Source organism: Choloepus didactylus, chromosome 9, assembly GCF_015220235.1.
Source record: "Choloepus didactylus isolate mChoDid1 chromosome 9, mChoDid1.pri, whole genome shotgun sequence".
NCBI lineage: Eukaryota > Metazoa > Chordata > Mammalia > Pilosa > Megalonychidae > Choloepus > Choloepus didactylus.
Window position 1 is genome coordinate 61270048 of NC_051315.1, and position 17140 is coordinate 61287187.

General features: G+C 36.4%; 1 protein-coding gene across 1 annotated transcript in view; it reads left to right on the top strand.

The window, feature by feature from the left end:
- Window positions 1–228: 228 nt before the first annotated feature.
- Window positions 229–17140, top strand: part of HAT1 (histone acetyltransferase 1) — a 75511-nt gene continuing 58599 nt past the window's right edge. Inside the window, exons 1-2 of the mRNA XM_037849246.1 lie at window positions 229–277; window positions 2906–3010. Of these exons, the coding sequence (XP_037705174.1) occupies window positions 271–277; window positions 2906–3010 (112 nt within the window). The 5' untranslated portion in view covers window positions 229–270. The remainder of the gene's footprint in view (window positions 278–2905; window positions 3011–17140) is intronic.

Sequence of the window (17140 nt, forward strand, 5' to 3'; positions counted from 1 at the left end):
TCAATTGCGGCCTCCTTGCGTTTTCGCTTGCAGAAACAGGAAGCCCACCGCGCTTGCGGTTGCTAAGCAACGGCCCGAGCATTCCCAACAGCGTTAGCCCCGCCTCTTGAGGCGCTTTCTCTACAGCGCACTTCGACCTTCCCCCTCTTATTGGCCGGTGTCGGTCCGGGAAGGGGCGGGGGAAATGCGTCAGACAGTGCTCTCATTTCCGGCCAGGGAGCGCGCGGGTTGATTCGTCGGTCTTCAGCCGCGGGTGCTCGCAGCTTGGAAATGGCGGGTAAGTTCCCGGGAAAAGTTTACCGAGGGGAGGGGGCGGACAGATCCGGGAAAGAACGCCGACACGGTGGTGGCAGTGCCCACTCAGAACTTTCGGGCTCTAACCCTGGCTCCAGAAGGCCTACTTCGGCCGGGAAAAGCGGAACTCTCAGCTCAGCACCTTGTCTGCCGCGGTCCGCGCCCCCACCCCCAACAGTGCGGGGTTCTGCCCCTTCTTCGAGGAACCGGGTTCCTGCGGAGGACTGAAGGGACAGGGTGAAAGCATAATGACCTGGGTTTGAAAGGTGGCAGATGCTCTCCAAACCTTACCTATTTTGGGGTCTGTTTTTCTTCCCATTCCTTTTACCCACTGCTGTCTTAGCTTTACTACAACTGGTCCGGTTCCCGCCAGCTGATTTAGGGCTCAGGTCTCCCTTCACCTTCCACTACAGGCAGTCTCCGAGTTAACGTATGTTGCCTTGCTCTACACTAGGAGCTCTCACTTAAATGTTGGGTGACTTAGTATGTGTCTCCGTAATCGCTCATACTTTAGGATTCCTAGGATCGTATTTAGATGTCCTTTGAGAAATAGGTTGTTCCCGCCCTCTTTCGTCATCTACATTTCTCTTTTAGAGAGGTCTAGTATAGTATAGTTATATATTTCTTTCATCTAAACTTACCTTTCAGAGTAGGTAGGTGTACTATAATACAGTTCACTGTGTTCATTCTGCTCTGCTCTTTTGTTAAGTTCCTTCGGTTGGCAATATTTTATAATTTAAAATTGCTCTGACTTTGTTCGTGTGTCAAGACTGTTTTGGTGTGATACTTGTCAAACAATTGTGGAGATTAAGTAAACTAACGTGTGTTTTCACATGTTAAATTTTGTTGCTTAGCATTAGGGACTCCCAATTTAATAAATTAAGCCCTTGATCTTGGGGCTTGCTCATATGAAACTTATTCCTCCAGAGGAGAACCTAAGCCTATTTATAATTATGCCTAAGGGCCACCCCCAGAGAACCTCTTTTTTTCCTCAAGTGTGGCCTGGCTCTGTCAGCCAATACTGCAAATAAATTCACTACCTTTTCCCCATATGTGGGACATGACTCCTGGGGATGCGCCTAGCCCTGGCATAGTGGGATTGAGAATGCCTTCTTGATCAAAAGGGGGAAAAAATGAAACAAAATAAATCTTCAGTGGGTAAAAAATTTCAAGTAGAGTTGAGAGGTCATTCTGGAGGTTATTATTCAGTTTATGGGCAGATGAGTAATAAAGACAAAAATAATAGCGGGGGAAAGAGAGGTATGGGATGTTTTGGGTGTTCATTTTTATTTTATTTTTTTCTTTATTTTGCAGTAATGAAAATGTTCTAAAATTGATTGTGGTGATGAATGCAAAACTATATGATGATACTGTGAGCCATTGATTGTATACTTTGGATGGATTATATGGTGTGTGAATATATCCCAATAAAATTGCATTAAAATTTTTTTGTTGCTTAGGTTATACATAAGTTCCTTGAGGTGAATTCAGTTTGTTTTCCAAAAGAGGCTCAGAGAGGTTAAGTAATGTACTGTAGTTCACAGAGCTACTAAGTAAATGGTGAAGCCTGAATTTGAACTCAGGATTTCTGACTTCAAACTTTTAATTTATACTGTCTCAAAAGTCTTTCCCATTTTCTATGTATGTGTGTTTTAACTACTTTTTGAAGTGTGTGGTGTGTCATTTTACTCCTTTCCTTCCTGTGCGTAACTTTTTTTTTTTTTTTTTGGCTGAATTTTTACTAATTTTTATGTTCAGTTTTTTGGGAGCTTCTTTGTCATCTTTACCTCTTGATAATGACATCTTCCGGTGTTAATTATGTATATAGTTTTACATATATAATGCTATATATATATAATGTAAATATAAATATATATATAATGTTATATATTGACTGATGGGTAACTATTAAATGGTATTAAAACCATTTGGTCATTCAGTAGTCCTCAGTTTATGACTGTGATGCATACATGATAGAAGAAAATTTGTTAATATAGTGAAAAGAATTTTCCTTCTTACTTCTGTTCCCATTCCCTCTCTCGTATCCCGGAGGTAACCACAGTTACCAGTTTCTTATGTATCCATCATAAGATAATCTATGGATTATCAGTTGATAGTTTTTAAATATCTGAGCTATAGATTCTGGAAGCCCTGTAGATAGAGTTTTTCCAGTAGCTGGACTGAAATGCTTTTGTAATTATCAAAGGACTTTCTCACTTTGTTTATTATATCTGATAGTGCTGGAAGTAGCATCCTTTAGCATTATATTTCTTTAAAAAAAAGAGACTACCTAGGTACAAATCCTAATTTGTACTAGTAGTAAGTGTTTGGAAATGTCAATAGTCATGTTAATTTTCAGGCTTACTCATTAATTAAAGCAGCCCTAGTTTATAAACCTCTATCTCAAATATGATTTTTTTTTTCTGCTTTGTAATGAGGCAGTCATATTCAGTATATTTATTTAGGAGTACATGGAGAATCATCTGTACCTTTAGGAACTGTTAGCATGTTTTAAATCTTACCCTTATCCCACTTCTATTAAAAACCTTTTGTGTAGATGTGGCTGTTTAAACCACTTCTTACCAAACCTTTTAAAAACTTTTTCTCCTAGGATTTGGTGCTATGGAGAAATTTTTGGTTGAATACAAGAGTGCAGTGGAGAAGAAACTGGCAGAGTACAAGTGTAACACCAACACAGCAATTGAACTAAAATTAGGTATGCCATTTCTAAGAGATTATGTATATACTGTGTGTGTACATATAACTTTTAAAATTTGAAGTAGAGTTTTATATAAAAGCAGTGTCTATATGCATGTATAGTTGTCTGTGTTTATTGAACACATACAGATTTTACTCAGTCATGGTTTATGTCATGGAGTGGGTAGACATTTGAGAGGTGACAGTTTTACTTTACATATAGGAAATACAGTGTGGCAAAAAGTGACAGGTGTTTATGGTCTCAGACTCTTTCAAGTATTTACCTTTACTTTTACTGCTTATAAAAATAATAAACAATAGTGTTGGTGAGGATGTGAAAATAACTGGAACACTTGCTTATACATTGCTAGTGAGATTATAAAATGATGCAGCTGCTTTGGAAAAGTTTGGCAGTTTTTAAAAAGTTCAACATTAATTTGTCATATGACCCAGCAATTCTACTTCTAGATATCTACCCCAAGAGAAATGAAAACATATGCCCACACAAAAACTTGTACCCAAACAGCCTTATTTATAATAGTTGAAAAATGGAAACAACCCAAATATTCATCAGCTGGGGGATGAATAAACAAAATGTGGTATATCCACATGATGGAATACTGTTTGACAATAAAAAGAATGAAGTACTGATACATGCTATAACATGGATTAATCTCAAAAGTGTGCTAAGTAAAAGAAGCAAAACACAAAAAAAACACATATCGTATGATTTCATTTATATGAAATGTTAAGAAAGGCAAATCCATAGAGACAGAAAGTAGAATAATGGTTGCTTAGGGGTGGGGATAAGGGTGAGAATGAAGAGTAACTGCAGATGGGCGTGAGGTTTCTTATTGGAATGATGGAAATGTTTTAAAATTAGATTATGGTAATGGTTCCATAACTGTAAATTTGCTAAAAATTATTGAATTATACACTTCGAGCAAGTGAATTCTGTGGTATGTAAATTATACCCCAATAAAACTGTTTAAAAAGTAATACACTGTCATGTATCCTAGCTCCATCACTTTCCATGCCTCAGTTTTCTTCTCCGTAAATAGGAGTTAATAATACTTACTTCATGATGGTTTTGAAGATTAAATACAAGTAGAGTACTTAAACGGCTTGACAAAAGAAAATACTCAGTATATATTAGCTGCTATTAGTATTGAAGACAGTGCAAACATTGCAGAAATTCAAAGATGGTGACAGTCCCCTGACCCTCACTACAAAGATAATATGGATCTAGATTTTTTTCTTGTACATACTTTAGTTTATTTTTCTAAAGCCAGGATCCTGTTATACATGCTGTTATTGTTTTGCCTAACAGTGTCTTGAATATCATTCCCTGTAACTACATAGAGATCTACTTCATTTTTAAAAATTCTGTAATGCACTGTGACTATCATAACTGAAGTATGCCCTGTTGGTGGATTTTTGGTTGTTTCTCCTCTTTTGCTAATAAAAGCAATTATCCAGAAAATATTCTTGTGTATATCTTTCCCCACTTGTATGAGTGTTTCTATAGAATGAATGATCAGAAATTCAAATGCTAGTTTGGGGTTTCTCAGATTCAGTACTATTTACATTTTGGGTTGGATAATTCTTCCTTGCAGGGGGCAGTCCTGTGCATTATTGGATGTTTAGCAGCATTCCTGGTCTCTATTTGCTCTAGATGCTTGTAGTAGCCCCCCTCCACTTTGACAACCAAAAATGCTCCAGATATTTAAATGTCCCTGTAGGGAAAGGGAGGGTGAGTAAAATCATCCCTGTTTGAGAACCCTGCTGCCTGATCAAAGGGATATAAACATATTTTACCTAAGTAGCTGTTGCCAAATTGCCTTCCAAAAAGTACCCATAGTTTCAATAGCATTTTTGAGAGTGCCTTTTTACATCTACACCCTGTTCAACATTGCATATTATCATTAAAAACAAAACAAAACAAAAAACCCTTTCCTTGATGGATAGAAAATATCTCATTTTAAATTGTGTTTTCTTTAATTGTTAGTGAGTTTGAGCAACTTTTCTTTAACTTTTTGGTCATTTTTTTCTTTATCTTTTATGAATTGACCATGCTTTGCCTATTTTTTTGATTTGGTAATTAAAATTGACTTAAGAACTCTTTATATTCTAAGAGAAATAGTCCTTTGTGCAAATAATTTTTTTTCCCCGTTTTGTCTTTTGATTTGGGTGTTTTTGCTATGTAGAAGTTAAATTTTTTATCTAGGGAAATTTTCATTTCTTTTATGAATTTTCATTACGTTTTACAAAAAGGCCCTCCCCATTCTTAAGATTATGAAGAGATTTATTCATTGCTTTTAGTAATTTTTGTTTGTTTTGTTTTGTTTTTACATTTAAACTGTGGCTATCTTGATATAAGGTGTGAAGTAGGAATCCAACTTTATGCTTTTTTAGATGGGTTAGTTGGTTAAGTTCTTGCCTATTCATTAAGTTGTCCTTTCATTAATGATTTGAAATTTCTCTTTTATCATAGTAAAGTTTCACATATTCTTGGGTTTTTGGGGGGACTTTTTTGTCCCCAAGCCATTAATGTACTGTTAACATAAATGTTGTAATTAATATAAGTGTTGTAATTAATATGTGTTGTTTCACGACCTTATTCCTTCTTACTGCTGCATAGTATTCCGTTGTGTTTATATACCATATTTTGTTTATCCACTAATCTGCTGAAGGACATTTGTATTGTTTCCATTTCTTGGCAATTGTGAATAATGCCACTATGAACATCACTGTGCAAATATCTGTTCCTGTCACTGCTTTCAGTTCTTCTGGATATATACCAAGAAGTGAAATTTCTGGGTCGAAGGGTAACTCGATATCTAGTTTCCTAAAGAACCGCCAGACTACCCTCCAGAGTGGCTGTACCATTATGCAGTCCCACCAGCAATGAATAAGAGTCCCAATTTCTCCACATCCTCTCCAGCATTTGTAGTTTCCTGTTTGTTTAATGGCAGCCATTCTATTTAGTGTGAGATGATATCTCATTGTGGTCTTAATTTGCATCCCCCTAATAGCTAGTGAAGATGAACATTTTCTCATGTGTTTTTTAGCCATTTGTGTTTCTCTTCAGAGAAATGTCTTTTCATATCTTTTGCCCATTTTATAATTGGATTGTTTGTACCATTGTTGAGTTGTAGGGTTTCTTTATATGTGCAAGATACCAGTCTTTTATCAGATACATGGTTTCCAATTATTTTTTCCCATTGAGTTGGCTGGCCTCTTCACCTTTTTGACAAATTCCTGTGAGATACAGAAGCTTTTAATTTTGAGAAATCCCCATTTATCTATTTTTCCTTTTGTTGCTTGTGCTTTGGGTGTAAGGTCTAAAAAGTGACCTCCTAATACAAGGTTTTGAAGATGTTTCCCTACATTATCTTCTGGGAGTTTTATGGTACTGTCTCTTATATTGAGGTCTTTGATCCACTTTGAGTTAATTTTTATGTAGGATGTGAGATAGGGATCGTCTTTCATTCTTTTGGATATGGATATCCAGTTCTCCCAGCCCCATTTGGTGAAGAGACTGTTACATCCTAGTTCAGTGGGTTTGGGGCCTTATCAAAGATCAGTCGACCATAGATTTTGGGCGTCTATTTCTGAATTTTCAATTCTGTTCTGTTGATGAGCATGTCTGTTTTTGTGCCAATACTGTGCTGTTTTGACTACTATGGCTTTATAGTAAGCTTCAAAGTCAGGTATTGTAAGTCTTCCCACTTAGTTTTTCTTTTTTAGAATGTTTTTAGCAATTCAAGGCACCTTTCCCTTCCAAATAAATTTGATAACTAGCTTTTCCAGCCTTCGTTACTGTGCTGGTTTGAATGTATTATGTCCCCCAGAAAAAGCCGTATTCTTTGATGCAATCTTGTGCGGCCGATATATTAGTGAGGATTGAGTTGTAACCTTTACAGTAGGTTGTTTCCATGGAAATGTGCCCCACCCAACTGTGGGTGATGACTCTGATTGGATGATTTCCATGGAGGTGTTACCCCACCCATTCACGGTTGGTCTAAATTAAATCACTGGAGCCATATAGATGAGCTGTCAAACAGAAGGAACTCAGTGCAGCTGAGAATGACATTTTGAAGAGGATCTATATCCAGGAGTGACGCTTTGAAGAATGCACAGAAGCAGAGAGAGTAGCTGCAGATGAGAGACAGTTTGAAGACGGCTATTAAAAGCAGACTTCTGCTCTGGAGAAGCTAAGAGAGTACAAACGCCCCAAGAGCAACTGAGTGACATTTTTGAGGAACTGCAGCCTAGAGAGGAACATCCTGGGAGAAAGCCATTTGGAACCCAGAACTTTGGAGCAGATGCCAGCCACATGCCTTCCCAGCTAACAGAGGTTTTCTGGACACCATTGGCCATCCTCCAGTGAAGGTACCTGATTGTTGATGTGTTACCTTGGACACTTTATGGCCTTAAGACTGTAACTGTGTAGCCAAATAAATGCCCTTTATAAAAGCCAATCCATTTCTGGTGTTTTGCATTCCGTCAGCATTAGCAAACTAGAACAATTACTCTTTAAGAATTTTCCTGAGTTTTCTCTGATGTTTATTCTTCCAGATGAACATTTTATCAGTTCAAAAAAATTTTTTTTGTTATTTTTAAATTGAAATCCCATTCAATTTAAATTTAATTTAGTGAGAATCAACATCCTAACAATGTAGAGCCTTCCTATCCCATAGCAAGAATATCATTTAGAGTTTTAAAAATATCTGTTTGTAGTATTTTAAACTTCTTTTTAATTAGTAGATGTTAAATATCTCTTATTAAGTTTATTTGTAAGTATATCATGTATCTTGTAATTTAAATGTGATCTCTTCTTCCATTATATTTTCTATTTGTATGAATAGTATACAAGAAAGCGATGGAATTTTAAAAATATATTTCAAAAACCGATTATATTACTGTATTCTTTTAATGTGTTGGAGGCTGTTCAACTAATTTTCTTTGTTTTTTCAGGCTTGCAATCATATACTCTAAACATTTTCATAAATTCATCTTCTTTTTGATATATATACCTCTTTTTTGTTTTTTATTTTTTTTTCAAATTGCCTTAGCTAGCACTTTTCAGAACAGTGTTAAAAATTATTGCAGTCATCCCTATTCCTTAATTCAATAACGGTTCTAGTATTTCTCCATTAAACCTGATCCTAGCTTATCATATTGAAGACTGTTTTGGTTTTCTCGGCTAAGTTTTATTCAGATGTGAATATTAAGAGTTTATCAAGTGCCATTTTGGTTTCCATTGAATTAATATGCTTTTTTTTCTTTGATCTTTTGATTATATTATGTTATCATATTGTTTAATACATAATATTAAATATATTTTATTACTAGAACTTCAGATATTGAACCATCCTTGCATTTCTAAAATGAATATCTTATATATCATACTTTAATGTATCAATTGAGACTATTTTATATTATTTTAAAAATATTTCTACATCATTGTTTATGGATGCAGTTGGTCTGCATTTTACTCCTCTGTGCTTTTTTGGGGGATAGGGATGGGCAAAGTCAGTTTTTGGATTCTTTGTGACTAGTTCTTACGGATTTTCCATTCTACCATCCTATCCCCAATGGTGCTAAAAGCATTAACCTGTTCTTTAAAGACCTGAAGGAATTTACCTGTTCTTTAAAGGCCTGAAAGAATACACTTTGATCATTCTGAAGAGGACCTCTATGTCATTTAATGCTTTTTTGCCTTAAACTACGATGTACATTACATTTTTATGTATTTTTTTTTATCCTTCTCCGTTTAATCCATGGTTCCTTTTAGGGGTGTCTCGTATAGAAAGCATATTTAGATTTGATTGTCTTTTTTTTTTTTTTTGCCTAGTCAGTCATAGAGTTTTAAAGTTTTAATAGGTCAGTTTATCTCCTTTAGATTTGTTTCTTTTGTCATCTTATTTTTTCTGCTGCTTCCTTGTGTTTTCCCATTCCTATCTTCTCTTTGTAGTCTGTGTTTTGTTTTCCCTTACCCTTTACTTTACAGTATAGTCTGTTTTTAATTCTAAAAACACCACATAACCTATTTTTAAAATGTAGTCTGTGTTTATATTTTAAGTTCATTCACTCATTCATCAAATACTTATTTAGCTTTAATTTGTGCAGGTACTTTTCTGGGCTTGAAGATAGAGTTGTATCCAAACAGCCTCTCTCTTTATGAGTTTACTTTCTGGTGATGAGAAATAGACATAAATACATGACAAATTGAGATATGTGTTATGGAGAAAAATAAAACTGGGTAGGGGGTTGATGATTTATATAGTGTGTTCAAGGCCTATTGCTAAGGTGACATTTGAGTAGATACTGAAAGAAGTGAGTATTTGAACCATGCAGATTATCTCAGTGAAGAGTGTTCCGGGCACAGGAATAGCAAGTGCAGAGTGTGTTAGGCATGTTGGATGACCATTAAGTAAGCCATTGTGGCTGAAAAGGATAGCTTGGAAGGATGAAGAATCTCAAAGCCAAGTGATAAAAGTGTTTGAAGGAGAAGGAAGTAGGCAACTTGTCATTTGTTGCTGGTAGTTCTAGTAACATGACTGATTTTGCCACTGGAATGTAATGATTTGGTGTTCCCTTTTTTTTTTTTGTAATGAGAGGAGTTATGATGGAATTAGAAGAATACCTATTTAAAGTGGTTCAAGAGAAAATAGGAGAGGAGTTATGGAAATGGAGTATAAACTTTTTTGAAGAGTTTTCTTAAGGTGAGTAGAGAAATGGGGTAGCTAGAAGATGAAGTGTGGTAAAGTTAGAGAATTTTTTAAACTTTAAAAAAAGTGATGTACAGTTTACATATAATGGAATATACTTGCTAAATGTATTTTTTAGTGTTGTTTGTAGGCCTCTGCCCACCCCCCCCACCCCCCACAATAGCTCCTATTTAATTTGGGTTGAGATATGCAGTTAGTCTGGTGGGTTACATTCTTCTTTGTTTTGTTTTTGAAATGATCATAAGCTTAACAGAAAAACTGGAATATAAAGACAAAGACTTTTTTCCTCTAAACTATTTGAGAGTAAGTTGCTGACTTGATGCACCATCACTCCAAATACTTCAGTGTATATTTCATACAAACAGCATTCTCCCACGTAACCAGATTGCAACCATCAAAATTAGGAAATTAATATTGATTCATTATCACCACCTATTCTCAGACTCCATTCAAGTTTCACCAAATGTCCCAATAAGGGATCTAGTTTAGACTCAGGGTTTGCATTTGGTTGTCATGTCTCCTTAGTCTCCTTCAGACTGGAACAGTTGTCAGCCTTTTCTTGATTTCATGACTGACATTTTTGAAGATAACAGGAAGGTTATTTTGTAGAATGTCCCTCAATTTGGATTTGTCAGCTCTTTGCTCATGATTTATCTCAGGTATGCATTTTTGGCAGGAATATCACGAAAGTGATCCTCTGCTCTCTTTGCATCTTATCAGGTGGCACATGATTTCAATTAGTCTCATTACTGATATTTACTTTGATCATTTGATTACGGTGGTGTCTGTCAGACTTCTCCATTGTAAAGTTACCCTTCCCCTTTTATAATTAATAAGTATTTTGAAGAGAGGTACTTTAAAAGTGTGTAAATACCTTATTTTTCATCAAACTTCCAATTCTTCTATATATTTCCTATTTTATTTAATGGATTATAACTCACTGTTCTCATTATTTTGTTTGGTGATCACATTGTCCCTGAGTTGACCAATGAGAATTCAATTCACGCTGGCTTCTGTGTCTTTTTTATACTCCCATCTCATTCTTTGATTACTTCATTCTTTGATTACTTCCTGGAACAAGAGGTTCTAGCCTCATCATCTACTTTCTCTGCTCCAGCCCCTAGAATCAGCCATTTCTGCAGGGTTTCAAAGCCAACATCTATGTGCTAGGTGAGCTCATTGCTGTTAGATATTGCTGCTCCCGGGCCACCTCAGTAGACAGAACTAGGGAGTGTGTATGTGTGTCTGTGTCTGTGTGTATGTCTGTATCTGTGTGAACACCTGGTATCTTCAATTCCAAGCAACACCAAAAGGTTCATTCTAGTTTTCTTCCTTTCCATATTTGTAATTCCCTTCTCCAACGTTTAGCTACCTGGCCTCCATTACCCTTAATATGTATCCTTATTTGATCAATTGATCAATCTGTGTGTAATTACCTCGCATCTTCACTGCCACTGTCTCTGCCTCCAGGGTACCCTAACAGTCCGTGCTTTCCATTTTGAGCCCTCATGTAGAAAACCTGCTCATTCCACATGCGCTTGCACCCCTTGCCAGACCACCTCTCCATAGGAGTGCTCTTCTTGTCCTACTTGGGCTCTGTTGCCTACCTGTGAGGAATCCTTCATAACCCTGCTTGGATTCTGATACCCCTGTGTCAGGTCCTGACCCCATGGGCGTTCTACTTACCCTGCTCTGTCTCTCTGAGCTGCAACTCTGTGAGGATACCCTTTTCATTCTGCTTGGGCTCTAACTCCTTATGCCATGTCACCCCATGGGGGTCATCCTCCTCTCTCCCAGGCTCTAAAACTCATATAGGGTACCCTTTCATTGGGATGACTCCCCAGACGATGCCCTACCTCCTATGGACACCCTTTTTGTCCTGCTTTACTCTGACACTCCTCTCTGGATAATTGGGTCCCTTTCACCTTGAATTATTTGGGAAGAGAAGGGAGGAGTTCAGAAAGTTTTGACAAATAAATACACCCATGTAACTCACATTTGTGTCAAGATCTAAAACATTTTCATCACTCTCTCTGTTTGTTTGCTCCTTCGCATTCAATTCCTGTGCTCCCTGCAAGGTGATTATTGTTCTGAGTTTTTTCACCAAAATTAGTTTTTCTTCTTCTGTAAGTTTGTATGAATGGAATTATATATGTTGTCTGTGTCTGGCTTATTTCATTAAGCATAATATTTTTTTTTATTAAATTCAGTTTTATTGAAATACATTCACACACCATATGATCATCCATGATATACAATCCACTGTCCACAGTATGATAACATAGTTAATGCGTTCATCACCACAATCTATCTCTGAACATTTTCCTTACATCAGAAAGAACCAGAACAAGAAAAAAAAATAAAAGTGAAAAAAAACTCCCAAATCATCCCCCCATCCCACCCCATTTGTCCTTTAGTTTTTATCCCCATTCCTCCACTCATCCATACACTAGATAAAGGGGGTGTGATCCACAAGGTCTTATCACACTGTCACCCTTGTAATCTACATTATTATATAATTGTCTTCAGGAGTCCAGACTGCTGGATTGGAGTTTGGTAGCTTCAGGTATTTACTTCTAGCTATTCCAATACATTAAAGCCTAAGAGGTGTTATCTGTATAGTGCATAAGAATGTCCACAGAGTGACCTCTCGACTCCATTTGGAATCTCTCAGCCACTGAAACTATTTTGTCTCATTTTGCATCCCCCTTTTGGTCAAGAAGATACTCTCAGTCCCACGATGCCGGGTCCACATTCATCCCCGGGAGTCATACTCTGCGTTGCCAGGGAGATTTACACCCCTGGGAGTTGGGTCCCACGTAGGGGGGAGGGCAGCGAGTTCACCTGTCGAGATGGCTCAGTTAGAGAGAGAGAGGGCCACATCTGAGCAACAAAGAGGTACTCAGGGGGAGACTCTTAGGCACCATTACATACAACTTTAGACTCTCCTTTGTGGTAATGAGCTTCATAAGGGCATCCCATGCTCGAGGGCTCAGCACATCAAACCGCCAGTCCCAATGTTTGTGACAACATAAGCATAATATTTTTGAGGTACATGATGTTGTTGCCTGTATCAGTAGTTCATTCCTTTTTGTTGCTGGATACTAAACTATTCTTGGATACATCACTGTTCATCAGTTAATAGACATTGGGGTTATTTTGGGGCTGTTATAAATAACTCTTAAGAATGTTCTTGTATAAGAACATTCTTGTGCAAGAATTTTTGTGATTTTATTTTGGATAAATTTCTTGAAGTGGGTTTTTTGGTTATAAGATAGTTTTATGTTTAGCTCTGTAAGATATTGCCAAATATTAAAAATATTTATAATAGTCTCACTAGCAATGTATTAGAATTCTGTTTGTTCTACATCCTTAATAATATTTAGTGTCATCAACTTTTAAACTTTTAGTCATTCTAGTGGGTCTGTAGTGGTATTTCATATGGTTTTAATTTGCCTTTCCCTGATGACTAATGTTATTAAGTATTTTTTCTCATGTGTGTATTGACCATTTGTAGATCTGCATTTCTGAATTTTCCATTCAAGTATTTTGTCCATTTTTTAAAATTGGTTATCTTTTTATTGAGTTGTAGTTGTGCTTTATATATTCTGGATACAAGTTCCTTTGTTAGATATATGTTTTATTCATGTTTTCCTCTCAGTCTGTGGCTAGCCTATTCATATTTTATAAACAGTACCTTTAAATAAACAGAAGTTGTTTGTTTTGATGAAGTCCAATTTATTAATTTTTCCTATTTCTCTTTCTGATGCTTTCTGGCTCCTGCCCAAAATCTCTGCCTGCCACAAGGACATGAAAATCATCTTTTATGGTTTTGTTCTGGAAGCTTTGTAGTTTTAGCTTTTTACAATTAGGTCTGTGATCCATCTTGAGTTATTTTTTGTGTATGGCATGAGGAAGGGATCAAGGATCATTTTTTTCCACATAAATCTGTTGTTCTCCTACCATTTGTGTAAATGCTTTGGTTTAAATAAATTGAACTTATAGGGATGGATCTATTTCTGGACTCTCTTTACTTCCATTGATTTATTTGTCTATCCTTTACCAATATCATACTGTCTTGATTACTGTATCTTTATACTCAGTCTAGAAACTGGGTAGTGTGAGTCCTCCACCTTTGTTGTTTTTCAGGATTCTTTTGACTATTCTTTTGACCTTTTCATTTACATATACATTTAAAAATCAGATTAAGTTTTTATTTTAAAGGTTCTGGGATTTTAGTTGGGATTACTTTGAATCTATAAATTAATGTGGGGAGAATTGTTATTGACCTTCCAATACATGAATATGGCATATCTCTGTATTTAGGACTTCCAGCAGTTATTTCAAGTTTTCAGTCTTACATATATTTTAAAATTTATCTCTAAGTATATCTAAGTATTTTGTTTTTTGATGCTATTGAAAAGGTATTTTGTAAATTTTCTTTTCCACTTATTTGTTTCTAGTGTGTGTGTGTGTGTGTGCATAGTTACACAGTTTGTATAATTGTTTTATATCTTGCAAACTTGTTAAATTCACTTTTTAGTTTTTTTTTTTAATGTGGATTCCTTAAGATTTTCAGCATACACAATCGTGTCGCCTTAATTAATGAAGACAGTTTTAGTTCTTCCTATCTTGTCTATATTCCTTATATATTTAATTTTCTTGCCCTATTGCATGGCTGAGACCTCTGGTATAATGTTGAATGGAAGTGGTGGGAGTGGACATCCTTGCCTTTTTTCGAATCTAGGAAAATATTTAGACTTTCACTATTATGTATGAGGTTAGCTGTAGGTATTTCGCCTGTGCCCTTTATCAAGGTTAGAAAGTTCCCTTCTATTCCTAGTTTGGTAAGAGTTTTTATCATGAATGAGTGCTGCTTTATTCCCCCCCCCCCCACATTTCCTTAATATATATGGTCATGTGTATGGCATATGCATGAGCATATAAATTTTAGTTTTTTATAGTTTGTTTGAGTCAGGATCCATATAAGGCCTGTGTGCTGTAATTGATTGATCTTCTCTTAAATCTGTTTGCTTTTTAACTTTTTTATTTTGCAGTACTTCCAAGCTTACAGGAAAGTTTAAAAATAATACAAACCCCATACAGAGAATGCCAACATACCCCTGCACTCTCCCTCTGATACCCAGATCCAACAATTTTTACACCCTGCCTCATTTGCTTTTCATTTTATCTATCCAGCTAGCTGTCTGTTAATCAGTTTTCTGAACACTTGAGTGTAGTTTGTATGTAGCATGTTAACATTTAATACCACTATGTTCATTTCCTAAGAAAAAGGATGTTCACTTATGTAACCACCTTATGTGCAGTTGTCAAGTTCAAGAAATTTAACTTTGATATAAAGCTTATAGTCTATATTCCAGTTTCTTCTTGTCCCATTAGTGTCCCCTTGAGCCTTTTCTTCTCTCGTTCTAGATACCATCTTTAGAAATCTGCCCAGTGAGGTTGCAGGTTATCTGGTAAATGAGTAATAGTGACTCATATATAAACAGCATTCATTAGATACTAAAAGAATCCTTTATAAAGTACATACCATTGGTTTCAAAGAGTAAATATTGGATTCTTGAATTTAAAATCCAAAGTTCATCAAGTCTAAACATTAAATATTTGATTAATTACATATTTGCCTTAAACTATTTAGGTTTTACTTGTTTTCTTTTTAATTAAAACACTCATAGCTTTCCTTTCTTTTTTGTTTAATTCCTGTTTTCTGTGGACCAGATTGCATGCCAAGATAGTAAAACCTCACTAATTTTGAAGACAGTGGCATTGGAAGGCCAATCTGAATTACAGAAATAGTTATTGTAGCTAGGCTTATGACACTTTTCTTAATTATTACCTGTTTTTTTCTCTATCCATGTCTTTTTACCCATCAATACCAAAGTGCTATATAACATGTATATTGTATTAGGAGCAGTAGTCTGAAATTAATATTTTCAGAATTTCTGAGGAATTTTCAATCATTTTTCAAAGACGGAATCATTGGGAATTTTTAAGTTAATGAGTCTACCCATAGTGGATTACTTTATTTTTTTATCATAAAATATTACAGATATACAAAAGATACAGAGTAAACTAGTAAATATCTATAATATCTGTGCCAGTTTGAATGTATTGTGTCCCCCCAAATGCCATTATCTTTGATGTACTCTTGTGTGGGCGGACCTATCGGTGTTGATTAGATTGTAGTTCTTTGGGTGTTTCAGTGGAGATGCGCCCCACCCAACTGTGGGTGATGACTCTGGATAATTTCCATGGAGGTGTTGGGCCTCCCATTGGGTGGTTCTGAATTAAATTACTGGCGCACTATATAAGATCAGACAGAAGGAGCAAGCTGCTACAGCCAAGAGGGAAACTTTGAAGAAAGCATAGGAGCTGCAGATGAGAGACATTTTGAAGACAGCTGTTGAAAACAGACTCTTGCTCTGGAGAAGCTAAGAGAGGACAAATACCCCAAGTTCAACTAAGAGTGACATTTTTGAGGAACTGCAGCCTGAGAGGAACGTCCTGGGAGAAAGCCATTTTGAAACCAGAACTTTGGAGCAGACACCAGCCACGTGCCTTTCCAGCTAACAGAGGTTTTCTGGACACCACTGGCCATCCTTCAGTGAAGATACCCAATTGCTGATGTGTTACCTTGGACACTTTATGGCCTTAAGACTGTAACTCTGTAACCAAATAAACTCTCTTTTATAAAAGCCAATCCATCTCTGGTGTTTTGTTTTCTGGCAGCATTAGCAAACTAGAACAGATTTTGGTACCAGGAGTGGGGTGCTGATGCTGCTGTGTTTGCAAATACCAAACATGTTTGAATGGCTTTTTAAATGGATAAGGGGAAGATTCTGGAAGAATTGTGAGGAGCTTGATAGAAAAGGCGTAAACTGCTTTGAAGAGACTATGTATGGAAATATGGACTCTAAAGATACTGCTGACAACGACTTGAACAGAAATGATGAATGTGTTGTTGCGAACTGGAAGAAAGGCTATCCTTGTTTTAAAGTGGCAGAGAATTTGGCAAAATTGAGTCCTGGTGTCAGATGGAAGGGATAATTTGAAAGCGACAACCTGGAATACTTAGCTGAGGAGATCTCCAGACTACATGGGGAGGATGTACCCTGGCTTCTCCTTGCATCTTATAGTAAAATGAGAGCAGAGAGAGATAAACTGAGAACTGAACTCTTGGGTTCAAAGAAACCAGAAATTGATGGCCTGGAAAACTCTGAGCTTCTAGGGGATGGAACCCCAGAAGCTACAGCCCAATGTGAGGATTTAACCAAACATGGAACACAACTGCCATTTCAGTACAAGCCAAGATTGGAGATAGAGTTAAGCAGAAAGGATTTGTGGAAAGTCCTGTTGTCTGACGACTTTGACCCCTGTGTGCTTCATGGGAA